The sequence below is a fragment of the Falco rusticolus genome, chromosome 4 (assembly GCF_015220075.1).
Source record: "Falco rusticolus isolate bFalRus1 chromosome 4, bFalRus1.pri, whole genome shotgun sequence".
Classification (NCBI taxonomy): domain Eukaryota; kingdom Metazoa; phylum Chordata; class Aves; order Falconiformes; family Falconidae; genus Falco; species Falco rusticolus.
In genome coordinates this window covers 1,627,920-1,644,353 of record NC_051190.1, presented here as the reverse complement: position 1 = coordinate 1,644,353, position 16,434 = coordinate 1,627,920, and the positions used below count along the sequence as shown (strand labels likewise).

Sequence of the window (16,434 nt, the reverse complement as noted above, 5' to 3'; positions counted from 1 at the left end):
GCACGTTTTATTAGAACTGTTAATATAATGAAGCTTCCAAAATTCTCCACTGTGTTCCTTTATCTTGTGTGTAAAAAACCTCCCAAATCTGTAGCAGCAAATAACATTTTACTAACTGGCATAACAAACTTGGTGGGTCTTTTTCATTTATTATTATGAATGTATTCTAATTTTTTAAAAAATCAATTACTTTTCTTGTTCAGTGTTATTTGGGTTTAGTGGTACAATGTAGTTATTCACCTATTTACAGTACCATTAATCAATGACTATGTCATTTTAATTTTACTCTTTCAACCTCTCCCTTGTACTCTGTATTCTTTACATAAAAACATGACAGCTCTATTTTAGTTCCAGTACTGCCAGCTCCTACAATATTATTTTGGTCCTGTCTTCTAGTGCTTTTCTTCATATCCCAAATGTTAGAATCATGCACAATTTATCTTCTTAAATAATGTTCTTGACCTCAATGGTACAGAGGAAACTTGAAAAGGTCAAGAAAACCATCAGCTTCAGGAAGCTTAAAGACAAAAAAAAGTAAAACTTAATATGGCATTGTTTTATCAAATATAATATCTCTAAGGCACTCACACTTTTTAAAGAACCAGATTCTTCCTTGTGAATAGACCTTGAAATAACAATTATTTTACCAAACCAAACCCAATCATTAAATGCTTTTGATAAATCCTGCAATTAACCCAGAACAGTGTCTCACTTCAACGAAAAAATTTGTCTTTCCCCCCATTTTTTGCACAGTTATTTAAATACCATATAGCAGCAACAGCAGATAACCATACCTTTTTCCCCTCTCTCTTCAAAGCTATGAAAAATATTTTTCTTCAAGTAAAATAGTTTATTTCTCATGTCATACTTGTCTTTTTCATAGGAAGATTTATGCTCTTTCTACACAACTTATCAAAAACATCCTGAACTTTAAATCAACACAGACGTACAACACCATACTGACAGTACTGTATAGCGCAACGGCTTTGCAGGAAGGCAACAGGAAATACGGATCGTGGAGGGAAAAAAGTATAAAATTGAAAATGTTCATAAGAACTTATCTATAGCACATGCCTTCTCTCAATCTTGATAAGGTTAATTTTTTAGTGTTTCTTAAGTTTAATCCTCCAGAGGACAAATCCTTTGCGTAAATGAATCACTGAAGTTGAAACCGCGCTATGAACTAATGACCTCCGCAATATTTTTTGAAGTCTTACTCTCAATATTTTTTTTAATGGAAACTGCTAACACTGAAAGAATCTTACAAATAATTTTGAAGGGATTCTAAGAAATAAAGAAATTGCTTCACAGACTTATGATACAGCATCTACAGTAACTGATGATGTGGCACAATTTTTTATTTTTTTTTTTAACTGGCAAATCAGAAGAGAGGCTAAGGCTGTTATTTTGCTTTGCCTTCCCACAAGGCTCCTCACCACAAAATATGGCTTAGAGATCTTTTGTTCCTCCAGCTGTGTTAAGCTATTCCTCAGATGATTTCACCAGCACAATAACTTGCTGCCCTCTACAACTTGAGCTTCACAGACTTCCAAAGAGTAAGTTTTCTTGGTAAGCAAGAATAAAATGAACCAATTGTATTATTTTTGCAGTTAAGAGATTCATGCATGTTATATAGTTCTCAGCTTTCAGCTAGTAAACTGCTTACAAGTACAGTTACTAAGTGTTGAGTTTATTGCAGATGTTAGAGAATCATGCTTCTAAGATTTTCTGTTTTCTTTCAGTTTTGTAAGTACGCAGTTTATCATATTGAATGCATCTGACTTGAGTCTCCCATTATCAAGTTTCACCTGACATGGTACTTTGTTTTAAAGCTAGTTAAGTTCTTAGAAATATTTCATGAAGAAGTGCTAGTATCTCATACGGTGAGCCATGGTCTGCAAGCCTAGCAGGACACTTATTATTCTACCAAAAATGCACTCAACTACAGCCAAGGTGTAACCCCCGCCCCTTGCCCCCCACCCCACAAATACCAGCTCCTCTCTCTCCACAAAACCAGCGAGAGACTTTGGTACCTATTACTTAACATTCCATCTGAAGTGATGATAGTTCTTTTCACGTTGTCTATATGGCAAGTGGATCGACTGCATGAAGGCCTAAGTAAGCTCTTTCCTCACACTAAGCAGGACTTCCAGAGCTGTTCCTCCTGGTTTCTAAGGATTATTGTGGCACTGAGAACCGAAGTTATTAATGGGAAATTTTATGACAGCTAGTAGAAGTGCTGAGAGAATAGAATCAGAAGGTGAAGCTGAAGTTCCAGACTGAAACTGAGAAGTAACAGGAATCAAAAGGAAATCAAGAACATGAAATAGGTGTGGGGGAGATTGTGTAAGGATCTGTTCACAAAAACTAGAATCAAGTCCCAGGATTTAGAGACAGATTTTTATATAGGTAGGCACCACCAGGTCTGACTAGAAGTTAGAAATATGGTAATAAGGTATTTTCCCAATATACAGGGCCTGAAATCTGGAAACCAGTTAATGCCTCCTGAAGCACAGTATTGCTTCTCAACTCAGCATGTGTCTGCAGAGCTTCTCAGTATAGTGCATTTATGCAATGCCTGTAGCACAAGGCTGCTCTCTGTGTAGTCTTTCTGCTATTTCCTTAGATAGCTCAGACATCTGATGATGCTGTAGAGATAGACACACCCTGGCTTTGCTGAGGACCTGCCTACCGGGGTTCCAAACAACTGACTCCATTCAAACCTGTTTTTAAGATTTAATGAGTTATGAAACATGATTAAAGGAGAATTCAAATACAAATGGTACAAAGTTAAAAATGCAAGTTAGACAATACCACAAATGATTTCAACCCAGACATCATCACACACAGGCTCGGTAGAACACCACAGGAAGACTACGAGGATGTATTACATTCCATTATTTTGTTACTACTTTTTTTTCTTAGAATTCTCTCTCATTCATTTGTTGAATACATCATGCATTCGGCATCAATCACCACCAGGAAGCACAGGAAATTAGCATTTCTAAGTCTCCTCTCCATTGTTACTGATTAGTTGTGTTTGGTAAACAAGTATTAAAATCAAGAAAACAAAGGAAAGAGTCCCTTGATTAAGCAACATTAATGTCATTATAAAAAAACCCTGAGAATATCTGCTTTCCTCTGCCTCAGGGCTCCCATACTACACTGAGCCAAATCTCTTCAAATTTTCCCTGATTTATGTGCTTTGACCTGGAATGTTACATTTTGACTCATCTATTATTGAACAGCTTGACACGATTCACAACTCTAGTTCTGCCAAGTAACAGGGTTCTTTTGACTGCATAAAGTGCTCTAAAATGTTAGTCTGGCTTTGAGCATCAGAAATTTGACATGCAAAATTATTTGTCTTTCACAACATCAGTATCTCACCTCAGAAGAGTACCTTGCAGGTCAATTAGTTCATGCCTATACAGACCATATGGTTACAGAGGCTCAGGAAGACTATAAAGAAAAATTTTATCAATCAAGATTTTACATTATGTACAGTATAGAACAGTTGAATTACATTTGATTTAAATAAAAGGAATAGAAAAATTAAATTTTTATCATCATTAATGCATTGTGCTAAGTCAGCCATGTTTTGCAGAAAACAGAAAAACAAAATGCCACAGAACAATCACCACTGCCATGCAAATTTCTATTTTACATAAAATACAGCATTTCAAAGTAATCTATTTCACTGTTCTTTTTATAGAAACAATCCTGCAATTTCCTCAATTGAGGATATATATATTTTTAAACAAAATTATTTTTGTATAACAAGAACAATAGACACAAGCTTGAGTGTTTAGTAAGACTAGCAAATTTCTTCACAAGGAGTGTAGTATAACACTCACTTGAGTTATTTGGAGAGATGCTGGAATTACACCCTTGAAGATTTTCAAGGCTCACCCAGACAAAGTCTAGGCTGATCTAATTTACTGTTGGAGATGGAAACACTTGAAGCACCAGGTGGGACTATATTAACACCAGAAGTCCCTTCCAAACAACACTTCTTTGATTCTGTAACATTGGCCACACACCATTTGTGCAGTGCAAGTTCATAGTGAGAATAACTAATACACTTGCAAAAAAAGTTTTCATCTTGACAGTTTAATAAGGCTACCTATGTGTTTCCAAAGGTCTGAGGAAGAAACATTGCTCAGGAATTCCACCAGCACCCATTTAAAACTGACTTGTAAGGCTGATGCTTAACCCATCACAATGGGACAAATGCAACACCTCAGGTGTCCAATACAAACCCCAGAGTATATCACTTTACATAAAAAGTTCTTCTACAACGTCTCTGTAATTAAGTGAGAAAGGAATGAAGACTGGGACTTTTTTTATACACTCAACTGTTATGGTATCCTTTGGTAACAGGCACAGCACAGGTAGAAAGCTGTTCCTTGTCTGAAGTCAGACAAGAAAACTCCTGTTTATTTCCAGGGCAGTGTATTTGTTTATGGTTGTTTTCTTGGAAGATACAGGTTAAAACTTGTTTTTTGCTAAAAATGTCACTGACTGTTGCCAATAAAAAAAGTGCATTATTCTACTTGCTTCATTTTAAATTGCTTCTTAAAACCGAAACTTATATGTTCTTTACTTTATGACTATCTAATAAACTTATTTTTACTTCTCATCAACAGGATACAAAATACAAATTTAAATATGGGAATTCTGAGCCAGCTATCAATCATTCACCTCCTCTGGACTGCTATGGTCTTTTGTCAATATGAAGATTATGATTTTGAGGATGAATATGAGGAGACACCAGATCATCGACACCCATATTATTTTAATCCAGATACACAAGATGGAGTTCCTCGCTTTCCTTTTCCAGTTGAGTGTGCCAGAGAATGCTTTTGTCCACCAGCTTTTCCATTATCAATGTACTGTGACCATCGTAAACTTAAGACGATACCAAATATCCCTAGCCACGTCCAACAACTTTATCTGCAAAACAATGATATTGAAGCTGTGCCTGCAGGACCATTCACTAATGTTACCTTCTTAAGAGAAATTAACCTCAGCCACAACAAAATCAAATCTCATATGATTGACCATGGTGTTTTTGCCAAACTTGAAAACTTAGTGCAACTTCATTTACAACATAATGAATTAGAAGAATTTCCATTCCCACTCCCCAGTTCTCTAGAGAGGCTCCTCCTTGGTTTCAATAAGATTTCTCTGTTATCTGGAAATTCATTGGAAGGATTACCTAACATAACTATGCTTGATCTTTGCAGTAACTTTCTTGACGACTCAGTACTCAAAGGAAAACCCTTTTCAAACACGAAAAACTTAATGCAGCTCAACTTATGCAACAACAAGTTACAGACTATGCCTCCTGATCTCCCATTGTCACTTATGTATCTCTCTCTTGAAAATAACTCAATTTCTGCTATTCCAGAAAACTATTTCAATAGACTTCCAAAAATCATTGCTCTAAGAATGTCCCACAATAACCTACAGAACATTGCACGCAACACCTTTAATCTACCCAACCTTCTAGAACTTAATCTTGGACATAACAAATTGAAACAATTATTTTATATTCCAAGAAGTTTGCAGCATTTGTATATTGAAGGCAATGACATTGAAAGTATGTTGATGGTTGCAATTCTTTAAAACCAAAAACTTTAGTGTACTTTGGCATTGGTTGTGGGAGGGGGGCGAGTTTAGTACATTTTTCCGTACCATCCAGAATTAAGAACTTTCAGCCTACACCAAAAAACTCTCAGAAACATCTATTTTGTTGTGTCTTAGTTTTGAGGACCTGCCACCTTAGTCAGGTCATGTATAAACCAAGCATAGAATCCAGCAGTCATCCACATCTGCATGTTGTTAAAGAGGTACTCTGATGTCCTCCACAGAGAGGTGAGCTGGAGCTATTAGTGTTCTGAACTAACCATTTAATGTTAACACTCTGACCCGGAGTTCATACACACTGTACTTCTCAGAAGCAAATGCAGCTCTGTAGCTTTTGATCAGCTTACAGTGCAGGAAGAATATCATCCCATCTTGTTCAAGATGCAGTGTAAACACATCCTTGGTTAGTAGTTAAGACCAAATCAGTGAAATTAGAAAGCACTTTGGTTTTGTATCTTACACCTATTTTGCAATTTTTTGTAAAAGTTAATAAGAAAAGTTTATCATATAACAAGCTAAAACCTTTTAGAAAATTGATTCTGATTAGTAAATTGATTAAAAAAAAAGGAATTATGAAAACATTCCACCCACATAAAAGAGTAATTACAAATTCTAGTAGTAATCATTTATTTTTTTACTTTACCCCACAACATCACACTTTTCAAACCCCAGAATTGTTATTGTTGTCATATACAAAACCAATTAGAAACACAGGGAAGGATTATATCAATATTTTGCTTTTTAAATTTCAAAACATAAGTTTCACTTTTGCAACAGGTCTCACATATAACTGTTTTCTGTATTTTAATCACTATTTTTCTCTCTCTTACAGCCATAAATGTTACTTTGATGTGTCCATCTATTGATCCAATGAACACCAACCAATTAACCTATATACGGGTGGACCAAAATAAGCTTACGAGCCCAATAAGCACATATGCATTCTTTTGCTTCCCTCACATCCGAACCATCTATTATGGTGAACAAAACGTTAATGTCAGCAAGTCAACTCAGCTAAGAATACGAGTGTTTCGACGATTTTTAACACCTGAAGAATACCGTGAAGCAGAAGACGATCATGAAACACATGATCATGAAACCGAAGAAGATCATGAAGCAGAAGACAACTACTTTCATCCTTACTTTCAGTGACATACTCATTGTTAATGAGCATATATAAAAACTTCTCCTTAGTTGTAGGATATTCACATCCATTTTAGAACTGTTGGATAGTTTGGGATATTTAAGATATATCTATAAAGGATTTTAGTGTAGGTAAATGTCTTATTATTGATGTAGTAGAAAACAATACTTAGGAACAAAGAGGACTCACCCTCAGCACTAGACAGCAGTCTGATATATATAATCTGGGTTGATGATGAATTATCCTTGGGGGAGAAAACTAAGTGAAGAAAATTGACCTGAAAAAGTTTCTATGTTCTTAAGTGACCCAACTTGCAAAATAGCTAAAATACAAATCAACGTCAGCCTCAGTAGGAACAAGTGGATAAGGCCAAAAAACCGTCAAGCTATACATCCTGTTACTGACAGCAGGAGAAAACAGACACACTAGAGAAAAGGATGAGAGGGTACGATCACAAAAATACTTCCACAAGGTTCCTCCACATCTTTCAGAATTACAGATGTTTCTTTTTCCAATTTCTAATTGGACAGGAAAATCACAAACTTGAAATTTCAAATCTTCCTCATATTATCTTTGCAGTGTATTATCATATTTACTTCTCAGCTTATACCTCAAGTATCATAATTCTTTCAAAGGAGATTTTAGCTTATTAGTAATACAGGCAATAATCAACCTTTCATCAAAGGTCTTAGGACCTAGGGAAAAGGAAGTGCATTAATACAACTGAACTATTATTATTTACATTTTACCTATGGCTTTAGCCCACATTATTTTAGAAGGCACATAAAAATGTAATACAATCTTTTTAAGAGAATTGTTCATCAAGTAAAACAAATAGGAACATTCCAGTTTCTTTTAAATCATTAGACTATCCCTCTGCATAGTCAATACCAATTAGCTATATGCTGCTTCAGTGTAGAACAAAAATTGCTTTAAGCAATCTAGAGAAAAGTACTATATACTGAGCCATGCAATTATTTTTTTTTAGATATGTCTTATGCCTAGAAAGATATCCAAGTAACTACAGGGTAAGATAGCACTATAGGGCACTTTACTGCTTTTGTTTTATTTAAATTCTTTATTTTTCAGCACTTTTTTCCTGATAAATCTTTGTTAGCTGTGAAGAAGAATGGAAGAATCACCATTTTCAACAAGAAAATCAAAGGTATTCAAGAAATATAACCATACATCATACTACTAATTTTACATTATACTTTAAGTGCAGAAAAACTAAAAAGGCTATATAAAATTATGCAAGCAAAGAGTGTTAGAATTCCTAAAAAGTTTGGCAGGTCTGGTTTCTTCTCTTACAATTTCAGTTGGTTTTTTAAGCCCATCCTAAGACATTTTGATTTCTGATGCAAAAACTAAAATATTAACAAAATGAAATTATTTAATGACACTTTTTAATTGAAAGAAATTCCTCATAAGCCCATGAATATAACACTTAAGAATATACATAGTCTTTAGCAACAACTGATCATAAAATTTGTGGATCTTAAAAAAAAAAATAATTGTGGGTCTTCAGCCAACTAACTGAAGAAATCTATTATTTCTCTCCTTCCCCTTTTTTATATCTACATTCTGAACAGATACAATATTTATGACAAAGTATTTTACGGTCACCTTACAAATGTACTGCACTGCAGAAATTATCTTCCTCTTTTTCCGAAAAAAAATTTATGAACATTTATCAACCTCAAGTACCTCTGGCTTCATGAAGGAGGAATATATGTATGTATTCATTACTTCATTTAAATATTGTTATCAAAAACTCGTGTACAGTACATACACATAAATTTATGTACAGACTTTATAGTTTTATTAATATAAGCATGTACCATATTAACCTTAGGGAATCTTTATAACTTTTCTACTATTTCAGAATAGTGCACAAAATGCAAATCTAAATTAATACAGGCTTTTTTGCTTAGCTTTAAAAAAAGAACACTATTCAAGCATATTACAAGTATTACATCTTCTATCACAAATTTTCTGCTTTTCAAAAACTTTTAGGAAGTGAAGCTTAGCTTTAGTTTTAAAGTAGAATTAAAGATACTTTGTAGCAACTAGTTATATACATTTCTTAAAGTTTAAACATAAGTCAAATATAATTATTGAAAACTTTAGAGCAGTCTGATTAAACCCATTCAGATGGAGCATGAGAACTGTATTACAAGCAAAACTATTATAACTCACTTTTCATTCAATTAATATTATTGTATCTCATCTGTGGTAAATATAATGCTATTATTTAGAAAAGATTTCAGGGTGGTCAGGGAAATAAAGACTTGCTAGCCCTATGCCTGTATTAGAAAAACTAGAAATTACAATGAAGTACAGAATTTATGGGTATCTAGATAAATACAATTTGCTCTGATAAGACTGAGCATGGCTTCTGTAAAAGCCAAGATGTTTTTGCCTTGCAAATCTCTTTTGAATTCTCTGAAGGAATCATGAAGGATGTGGAAAAGGGAGATCTTGGTCCAAACAGCCTTCAAAGATTTCTGAAAGGTTTTTAAGGAAATTAAGTTGCCACAGATTAAGAGGTGACAGCATGGACAAAATCAAATAAAATTTAAGAAACAGCATAAAAATAAATGGTCAGTTCTTGCTATGGATGGAGCCCACTGGTGGGAGTTTTGCAAAGGGCCTGTGCTGCACTTTATTCAGTTTAATATACTTGCAGAAGATAGAGAAATCGGGCTGAGAAGTGAGGTGACAACAAAGATGGCTAAGTGTCAATGAAGGAGTACTGCAAAAGGACCTCAGGATCCTAAAATAGCCAATGAAATTCAATGTTGTTAAATAAAAAGTGATATCCATGCAAAAGAATATATTAGCTTCACATAAAAACTAATGAAGCATGCCCTCACCACCACCGCTTAGGAACAAGACTCGGCAGCAGTGATAGGTAGTTCGATGAGAGCACTGGTTTAGTACCCAGTAGCAGTAAAAAAGAAACTCAAATTAGAGTGAAACTAGAGAGAAACAGAAAACACAAGAGACATCGCTATGCCGCTATAAATCTGTGGCTCACCCAGATATTAAACACACTATTGATTTTTGATCCCTTCAAGTAGCTGGCATAATTACATATGGTTTAATTAGAAAAGGATCAGAGAAAGGTAATCAGGTAACCAAAGGTAAGGAATGGCTTCTATATAGGCAACATTGAGTAGGTTAGAAGTCGCCAGTCAAGAAAAAAGATGTCTACGGAGAGATGCAGAAGATACCCACAAAATTATGAGTTGCATAGACCGCATGGGTTCGCGGATCAACTGCTCCAGTACAAGAGCAGGGAGCCATCAAATGAAGCTAGTATGTACCAGGTACAAACTAGACAAAAGTTTGTAAGTAGTCAGCCCGTTACACTGCATGCCTGAGAGCGGATAGAGGAGCAATTTTATATATGGTTTCAAGGGAAGACTGGATAAGTAACTTATTTCTTGGAAGAGATGCATTACAGGTTGGTAAACAAAGCACAGTAGGTACAAAAGTGCTGAGCTGAATAGCTGGAGAACGGAAGAATATTTGGAGGCAGGATACATGCTCGTCCTATTATCAGTCTTCCCAAAGCATCCGCTTATGGCCATTGCTGGACACACAATATTGCCCACCAACCTCTAATTTGAATTCCGCAATCAGTTCTATGTTCTCACTGTCCTGGACTACGATAACATACTGGTATTGCTCTTCACTACTAGTAAATGCTTATTGCCTTGGTATAGTTGAACTTTAAACTTTTTCTTTTTTTTTTTTTAAGCACTACCAACTATGGTTATATGCCCAGGCATATTCTAGCTCATTACATTCAGGAACAGCACGTGTTGCAAGTGTTCTATAGCAGACAGACACCCACACTGATTTCAGGTACACAAAGCAGCCTAGCCAATTAAGTGTGGAGTTCTGTATAAACCAAATTATACCACTACATAACTGACTAGATTTTGTATCAAAACATATTTGCTTCCTGTTTGCTCTGGTATTTATTTTCAGATTATTATATAGTCTTTTTAAGCAGGAAATAGATTCATGAACTAAGAACTAAACATGTATTTAAATGCTACTTATTTTATCAGTAACAGAAAAACCAAGTAATTGTCTAACAGCTTTATTAGTTTACAGCAGAGTCAGTAGATACAGAAACAGAGCCTGAACTGGTTTACAACACTGTCTGTGTTAGCAATTAAGCTGAAGCACTAAGGTGGGTCACTAGGGCAAAATACCTGTGATGAGGCCACCAGACCCACTCCAATTTTTGAGAAGAGCTTTACTTCAGACTAGCCCCAGCCACTAATTAAAATCCATTAGCAGCTGCAGCACATCAGGTGCACCCCTGAATACATACATCTTCTGGTTTGTTATATCCAAAAAGAATAGCCCACATCCTTCAAAGAGCACTGTGATGTGAAACAAGGTGCAGCAAGGTGGGGTTATCAGAAGATACTTGCTCCAAAACTGCACTCCTGATCCTAACTGAAACACTAACAGAAACATAACCAGAAAGACAGCAACAGAGAAAAATGAAGTCTCAGTTCTACTTTCAGCTTTGGACAAACTATTCTGAAAAATCATGTTTCCCAAGTCTTATCTGTGTAAATGAGGATGGAACCTTCTTGAACTCTGAGCTATATATTATCAGCATTATCCACAATGCACAATAATTAGCGAGGTTGTTGTATTAGTGCACTCCAGAACATTTTGATACCCACGTAAACCTACAGGGAAAAAGCTTCACAGATTTCTGGAAAACATTCAGTTATGACTAAACTTCAATCCACAAAATTAAAGCTCTCAAAACTGCAACAAAAAAGACAAGATGTTTTCCTTCACAAAATGTATACCACAAGAGGTTATTGTGAAAATCAAAATAAAGAGAAATAACAGTAGTTTAATCCAACTGTCTACCTTTCTTCCTTTGGCCTCAAAACAGTGGGAATATATTTCCATTTTTGGTTGATGACAAGACTTACTTTTTGAGATACTTCCTTCACTATTCTGATAATAAAAGTTACATGGATTAGGAACAAAATGCCTTTATAGAAAACAGATGGTTTATGTTTCAAGTTTTCTGACTTCTTTTAACATAGTCACATTCCCTTGTTACAATATGAACCAATTTCCTTATTTGTTTCTCAACTTGATCATTTCAAGCAATAAACAGGAATTTCCTACCTGAAAACATGAAAGGAGAACATACTAATTTTTTTTTAACAGAAAACTATCATTTAAAGAGATTTTGCAATCATTCTCCAATACTACTGCAAGAGAATGAACTTTTCAGCTATGAACCAAATTGTGCATACACTACTGGAAGTTATGGAGCTCCACAATCATACACATCTATCATCTGTCTTCAAATTTACATTTCTAACAACCTAATTAATTTAAAAGGAGAATAAATACCTTAATCTCACAGTTCATTGCATAAATTCATCATACTTCCCTTCTTACAAAGCAGAACACAAGGAAATTGCATAAAAATGAAGATTACCCACAAACACAAAGAGTAAAGTAGATGCTATGAATAACATCGGGAACAGATGACAGGAACAAAGAAGTAAAATACATAAAAGGTCAATGAGTCTTTAAGCCCTGACCCCAGTGTCCTTGTAGACACAGTAATGGCTCTCAACAAATTACTGTACTGTTATAAAGAAGTACTATCAATTCAGGAAGGAATTCTGAGAAATTTTAGTAGATAGAAGTAGGTTAGCTTTTGATTCAGGATATAACTGATGATATGTAAGCAAAGTTCAAGAGAACGTATGTTTAACAGAGAGGTCTGGGTAAAGAGCAGACAGTACTGTTACTCTAGTTACCATTTATATTTGTTAACTGTAGTTTGATTTCCATTTACTATTGTGCATGAACTTTAAAATGTGCTTTATTAATTTATAACACAATACTTGATAAAAAGAGTCTGTTTCTTTTCTAGAAATGCAAGGAATAAAGGTAATGCCTTCAGCTTTAAAAAATTCTCATTATAAATCAGCAACATATGGAAGGATGTTCATACAATCACTAGGTCATTTTTCAGCTGTGTCTGTTTTGCAGCTGGTGGCCCTAATGATGACCTAAACTTAATCTAATTCACTGAGCCTTGGAAGCAGTTGCAACTCTTCATAAAAATACCGGAGGTGTTTACGCATAACTATTTTATCTCTGATAATTTTTGGTCATTCTGAAACTTTAGGAATGTTCTAAGTTTTCTCTGTAAGACACACTGACCATTTATTTTATTACTACCCCCAAACCTTCCTCTATCCCTCAAGGATGCTGAAATGAAATATGCTTTGCTTAACACTACACAACAACTCTTCCGTATTATCAACTTCAGTCCAATTTCTGTGCATTGCTCAAGAACAAACCAGAAGACTGCCTTCTCCCTTTTGGATACTCTGGTTAAAAAAATAAGAAAATAAAAAGACAAACATTGAGTTAAGTTTTAACATCACTTCATGCCTTCGTTCTCTTTAATGGAAAATCTGTTTCACTGCTTGCGGATTTGGTACCTGTTGTCAGGCTGGTTCAATAACTACTTTTTAATCTATAAAACTTTTTTCTATTATAATTATTTTAATCAAAGCAGCTTGTCAACATTGCAAAGTATTTAATCACACTTCATCCAAAAAATATGCTAAGAAATTTTGAACGTGTTACCTTCCACATGGAACAAAACAAAAAAAAAAATCACATACAGAAGAAAATTTAGCATTGTGTCTAGCTCTATAGATGCCCAGAAGTCTCTAAAAGCTTTCCTAATTTGCCCCCACCTCATTCTGTCACAGACATACTTCTATCCAAGAGAAGACACTAACTTTTAAACATTCTGTATCAGTGATTCCCAGCGTTCATCAGGCATAAGCAAGCTAAGCAATAATATATACCTCTTTTTTCCAAGAACGCTTAAAAACAATAAACCCCAGAAACTACAGAACTTGCCAATATTGTCCTTTAGAGACTCTAATACAAGATGAAAGCCAAGGTCTTTAAACAGCTGCAGAAATACACTTTCTTTGCCTAAATCTAGAACAAACCTGAGTATGTGGATGCTCCATCCCTGGCAGTGCTCAAGGCCAGGCTGGATGGGGCTTGGAGCAACCTGGTCTAACGGAAGGTGGCCCTGCCCGTGGCAGGGGGCTTGGAACTAGATAATTGTTAAGGTTCCTTCCAACCCAAACCATTCCATGACTTAACATTTTTTTTAAATCTCATCTTATTTCAGAAGGAGCATCTTGATAGCAACCTTAAGGGGTCTCCCCAGTGCTGCCTCACAGCCCTGTTAACCCACAAAACCCAGAGACAAGGCCTTCCCCCCCACCCCCCCTCTAGTTTTTTTCTTCCTTGTGTTCTGAGGCTTTATATAGGCAGTGTCAGTCCCTGTTTCCCCATAATTCCTACAGGCACCCTGGAGAAGTAATTTCCAACCAACCTTACAGGAAGGAAAGGCTACCCACCTCTGGTAAATCTGGCCCTTTTTAGGTCAATCAGTGCCTTATGGATTTTTACCAGGAACAAGACCTAAGTGCCTTACACTAAGAATTATCAGCAACCAGCCCCAAGTTCCATTGTAAAAACACATTAAAGCATTTCAAAAGCAATGCTAAAAGTACAGACAACCACTCTCATTTTTGTACTAAGATACTAAGCATTAAGTAAAAAGTCTTAAACACTGACACAGTAAGAAGGTAATTAACATGCTAGCAACTATAAGAACTGGTTTCACTGAAACCCACAGAAAATAAAGAGAATTGCCCTGCCATTTAAATTGGTGTCATTTTCTCTGACAACAAACAATGGATAAGAACTGCTCATGGCAGCTTTTGCAGTGTACAACTGTTCTTATTATAGTTCTTTAGCATAATTAGTTCTTAAGGATAATTTTGGTTTCTTTTTTGATCTGCATTTTGAAGCATTAGTAAAAAGGTGAGAACAGAAACAAACTAGACATACTAAACTCTGAGCAGGGCAGCAAATATGAGGCCATATCAAGTACAAGATAAATAGATGGAGCTGGACATCAGCCAGTTCAAATAACTCACAGAACCTACTCGTCTGCCTGCAAAACACAATCTTTCCTCAGTTCCCCTAGGATATTTCCAGCTTGACTTTTTGCTTAATCTGCTCTTGACATATAAACAGTATTAAATACTAAATTCCTTCCCAGATGCTAGAGATTTAGTCAGCAACACATATGGTTTGGATAGTTACCTTAATTTTGATCTTGCTCTCCCACACTTCCCCTATCTCTGCCATCCATACCCATCCAACTTCTCTCCTAAAAGCCTTTTATTCTTCACCGCCTAACCTGATAGAAGGCAACATTGGGGAAGAAATTTTACAGCTACTCTGTATGCAATCCTTTTCCCCCAAAGTTAAGTTTTTCTGAAAGAATCCAAAGAGTAAGTGTGCCTTGTTAGACTGATTTGGATTCCTTCTACTAGAAGTAAAATTCTTATACTTCATTCACACTTTCAGCTACATTTCATAACTTTACAAAACTGAGGGAAATTGCTACCATTCAAAATTAAGCCGGATTTCCCTTTCAGCACATTAATAAATTAACCATTTTAAATGCCTAACATTTCAGGTGAAAGCATTTGGTGGGGGAATATCAGTGAAAATGAGTACCATGGGTAAAAAAAAAGGCACATCTGACAAAGCAGAAACCACAAACCACATTATCAAGGCCCTCTTCAAAAACTGGAGCTCAATTAGTTAATAACAGAGCTTGTCTAGGTCTTCAGAAAAGAAACGACCTTCCAAGTAAGCAGCTCCTTGTAACTAGAGTCCAAGCAACAGATACTTATGTATCAAACTTCTAAACACTAACAATGCCTAGAAAGCACTCCCTGCTTGCCAGGGTGAGTATTTCCTGTTAGCATCCCTACCGCCGATGCATGCGAACCACACTTTACCTCTCAGATGATTTGGATAGGTATTATTTCAAGTCTTTTTGAACAAGAATAAAGCAGCACTGTGGCTGAAAGAAGCAATACTATCCCTTCCTTGTTTGCAGCCTCTCGTACCATCCCCTTCCTTGTGCTGATATGAGCATCTGATCCATGTTCAGATAAGAACAATTTTTATCTGAAATTATTTGGTGATACTTTTCTTCTTCCTGGCACAAGGGATGACAAGCAGATGAAATACAGGACAGGAGTACTACTTCATTTGGCACTAACAGTTTCAAGTGACAGTAAAACTACACTGTAAGGTAAATCTTGATGACATCATGCCGAAGTAATTACAAATACATTTGAAGATATGTTAAGTAAGTAAGTGCTCATGAGTTTCTTATAACTGCTTGGATAACAACAGCGAGTACACACATTATATGATGTTTTTGTGGTAAGCATACCGCTGAAATCTTGTGACCCCGATGAACACAGACTTTTGACAATGTTTTCTGCAGAAGCTGTTATTAAAGTCATCTAACTTTACAGAGCCTCTTCTACTCTTGCAGATCAAAGCAAGTAACATCTTTTTTGCATTAAGACTTCCTAAATTTTCATGGCTTTATCTAGTGATTTTCCCTTATTTTTAAAAAGGGGAAATTTCCTCATTTATAAGGAAAAAACTAAGCTATTCCCAAGATACTTCCACATACATAACTGTGAAATCTAGGATTT

The 16,434-nt window shown here is 35.6% G+C and overlaps 2 protein-coding genes across 2 annotated transcripts in view; one reads left to right on the top strand and one right to left on the bottom strand.

Annotated features, from left to right (window-relative positions):
* LOC119146106 (centromere protein P) overlaps positions 1-16,434 on the bottom strand; it is a 151,497-nt gene that overhangs the window by 101,404 nt on the left and 33,659 nt on the right. The gene's annotated exons all lie outside the window — the stretch shown is intronic.
* OMD (osteomodulin) lies at positions 1,424-8,773 on the top strand. Its single transcript, XM_037383236.1, has 3 exons — positions 1,424-1,556; positions 4,650-5,605; positions 6,485-8,773. Exons 2-3 carry the CDS (start codon positions 4,672-4,674, stop codon positions 6,802-6,804), a joined length of 1,254 nt encoding a protein of 417 aa, XP_037239133.1. The 5' UTR covers positions 1,424-1,556; positions 4,650-4,671; the 3' UTR covers positions 6,805-8,773.

Excerpts from the sequence above, each read along its gene's own strand:
- OMD (XM_037383236.1), top strand. The coding sequence starts at position 4,672 with ATGGGAATTCTGAGCCAGCTATCAATCATTCACCTCCTCTGGACTGCT. Across the intron at positions 5,606-6,484 it reads TGAAGGCAATGACATTGAAA|CCATAAATGTTACTTTGATG; the intron begins GTATGTTGATGG and ends TCTCTCTTACAG.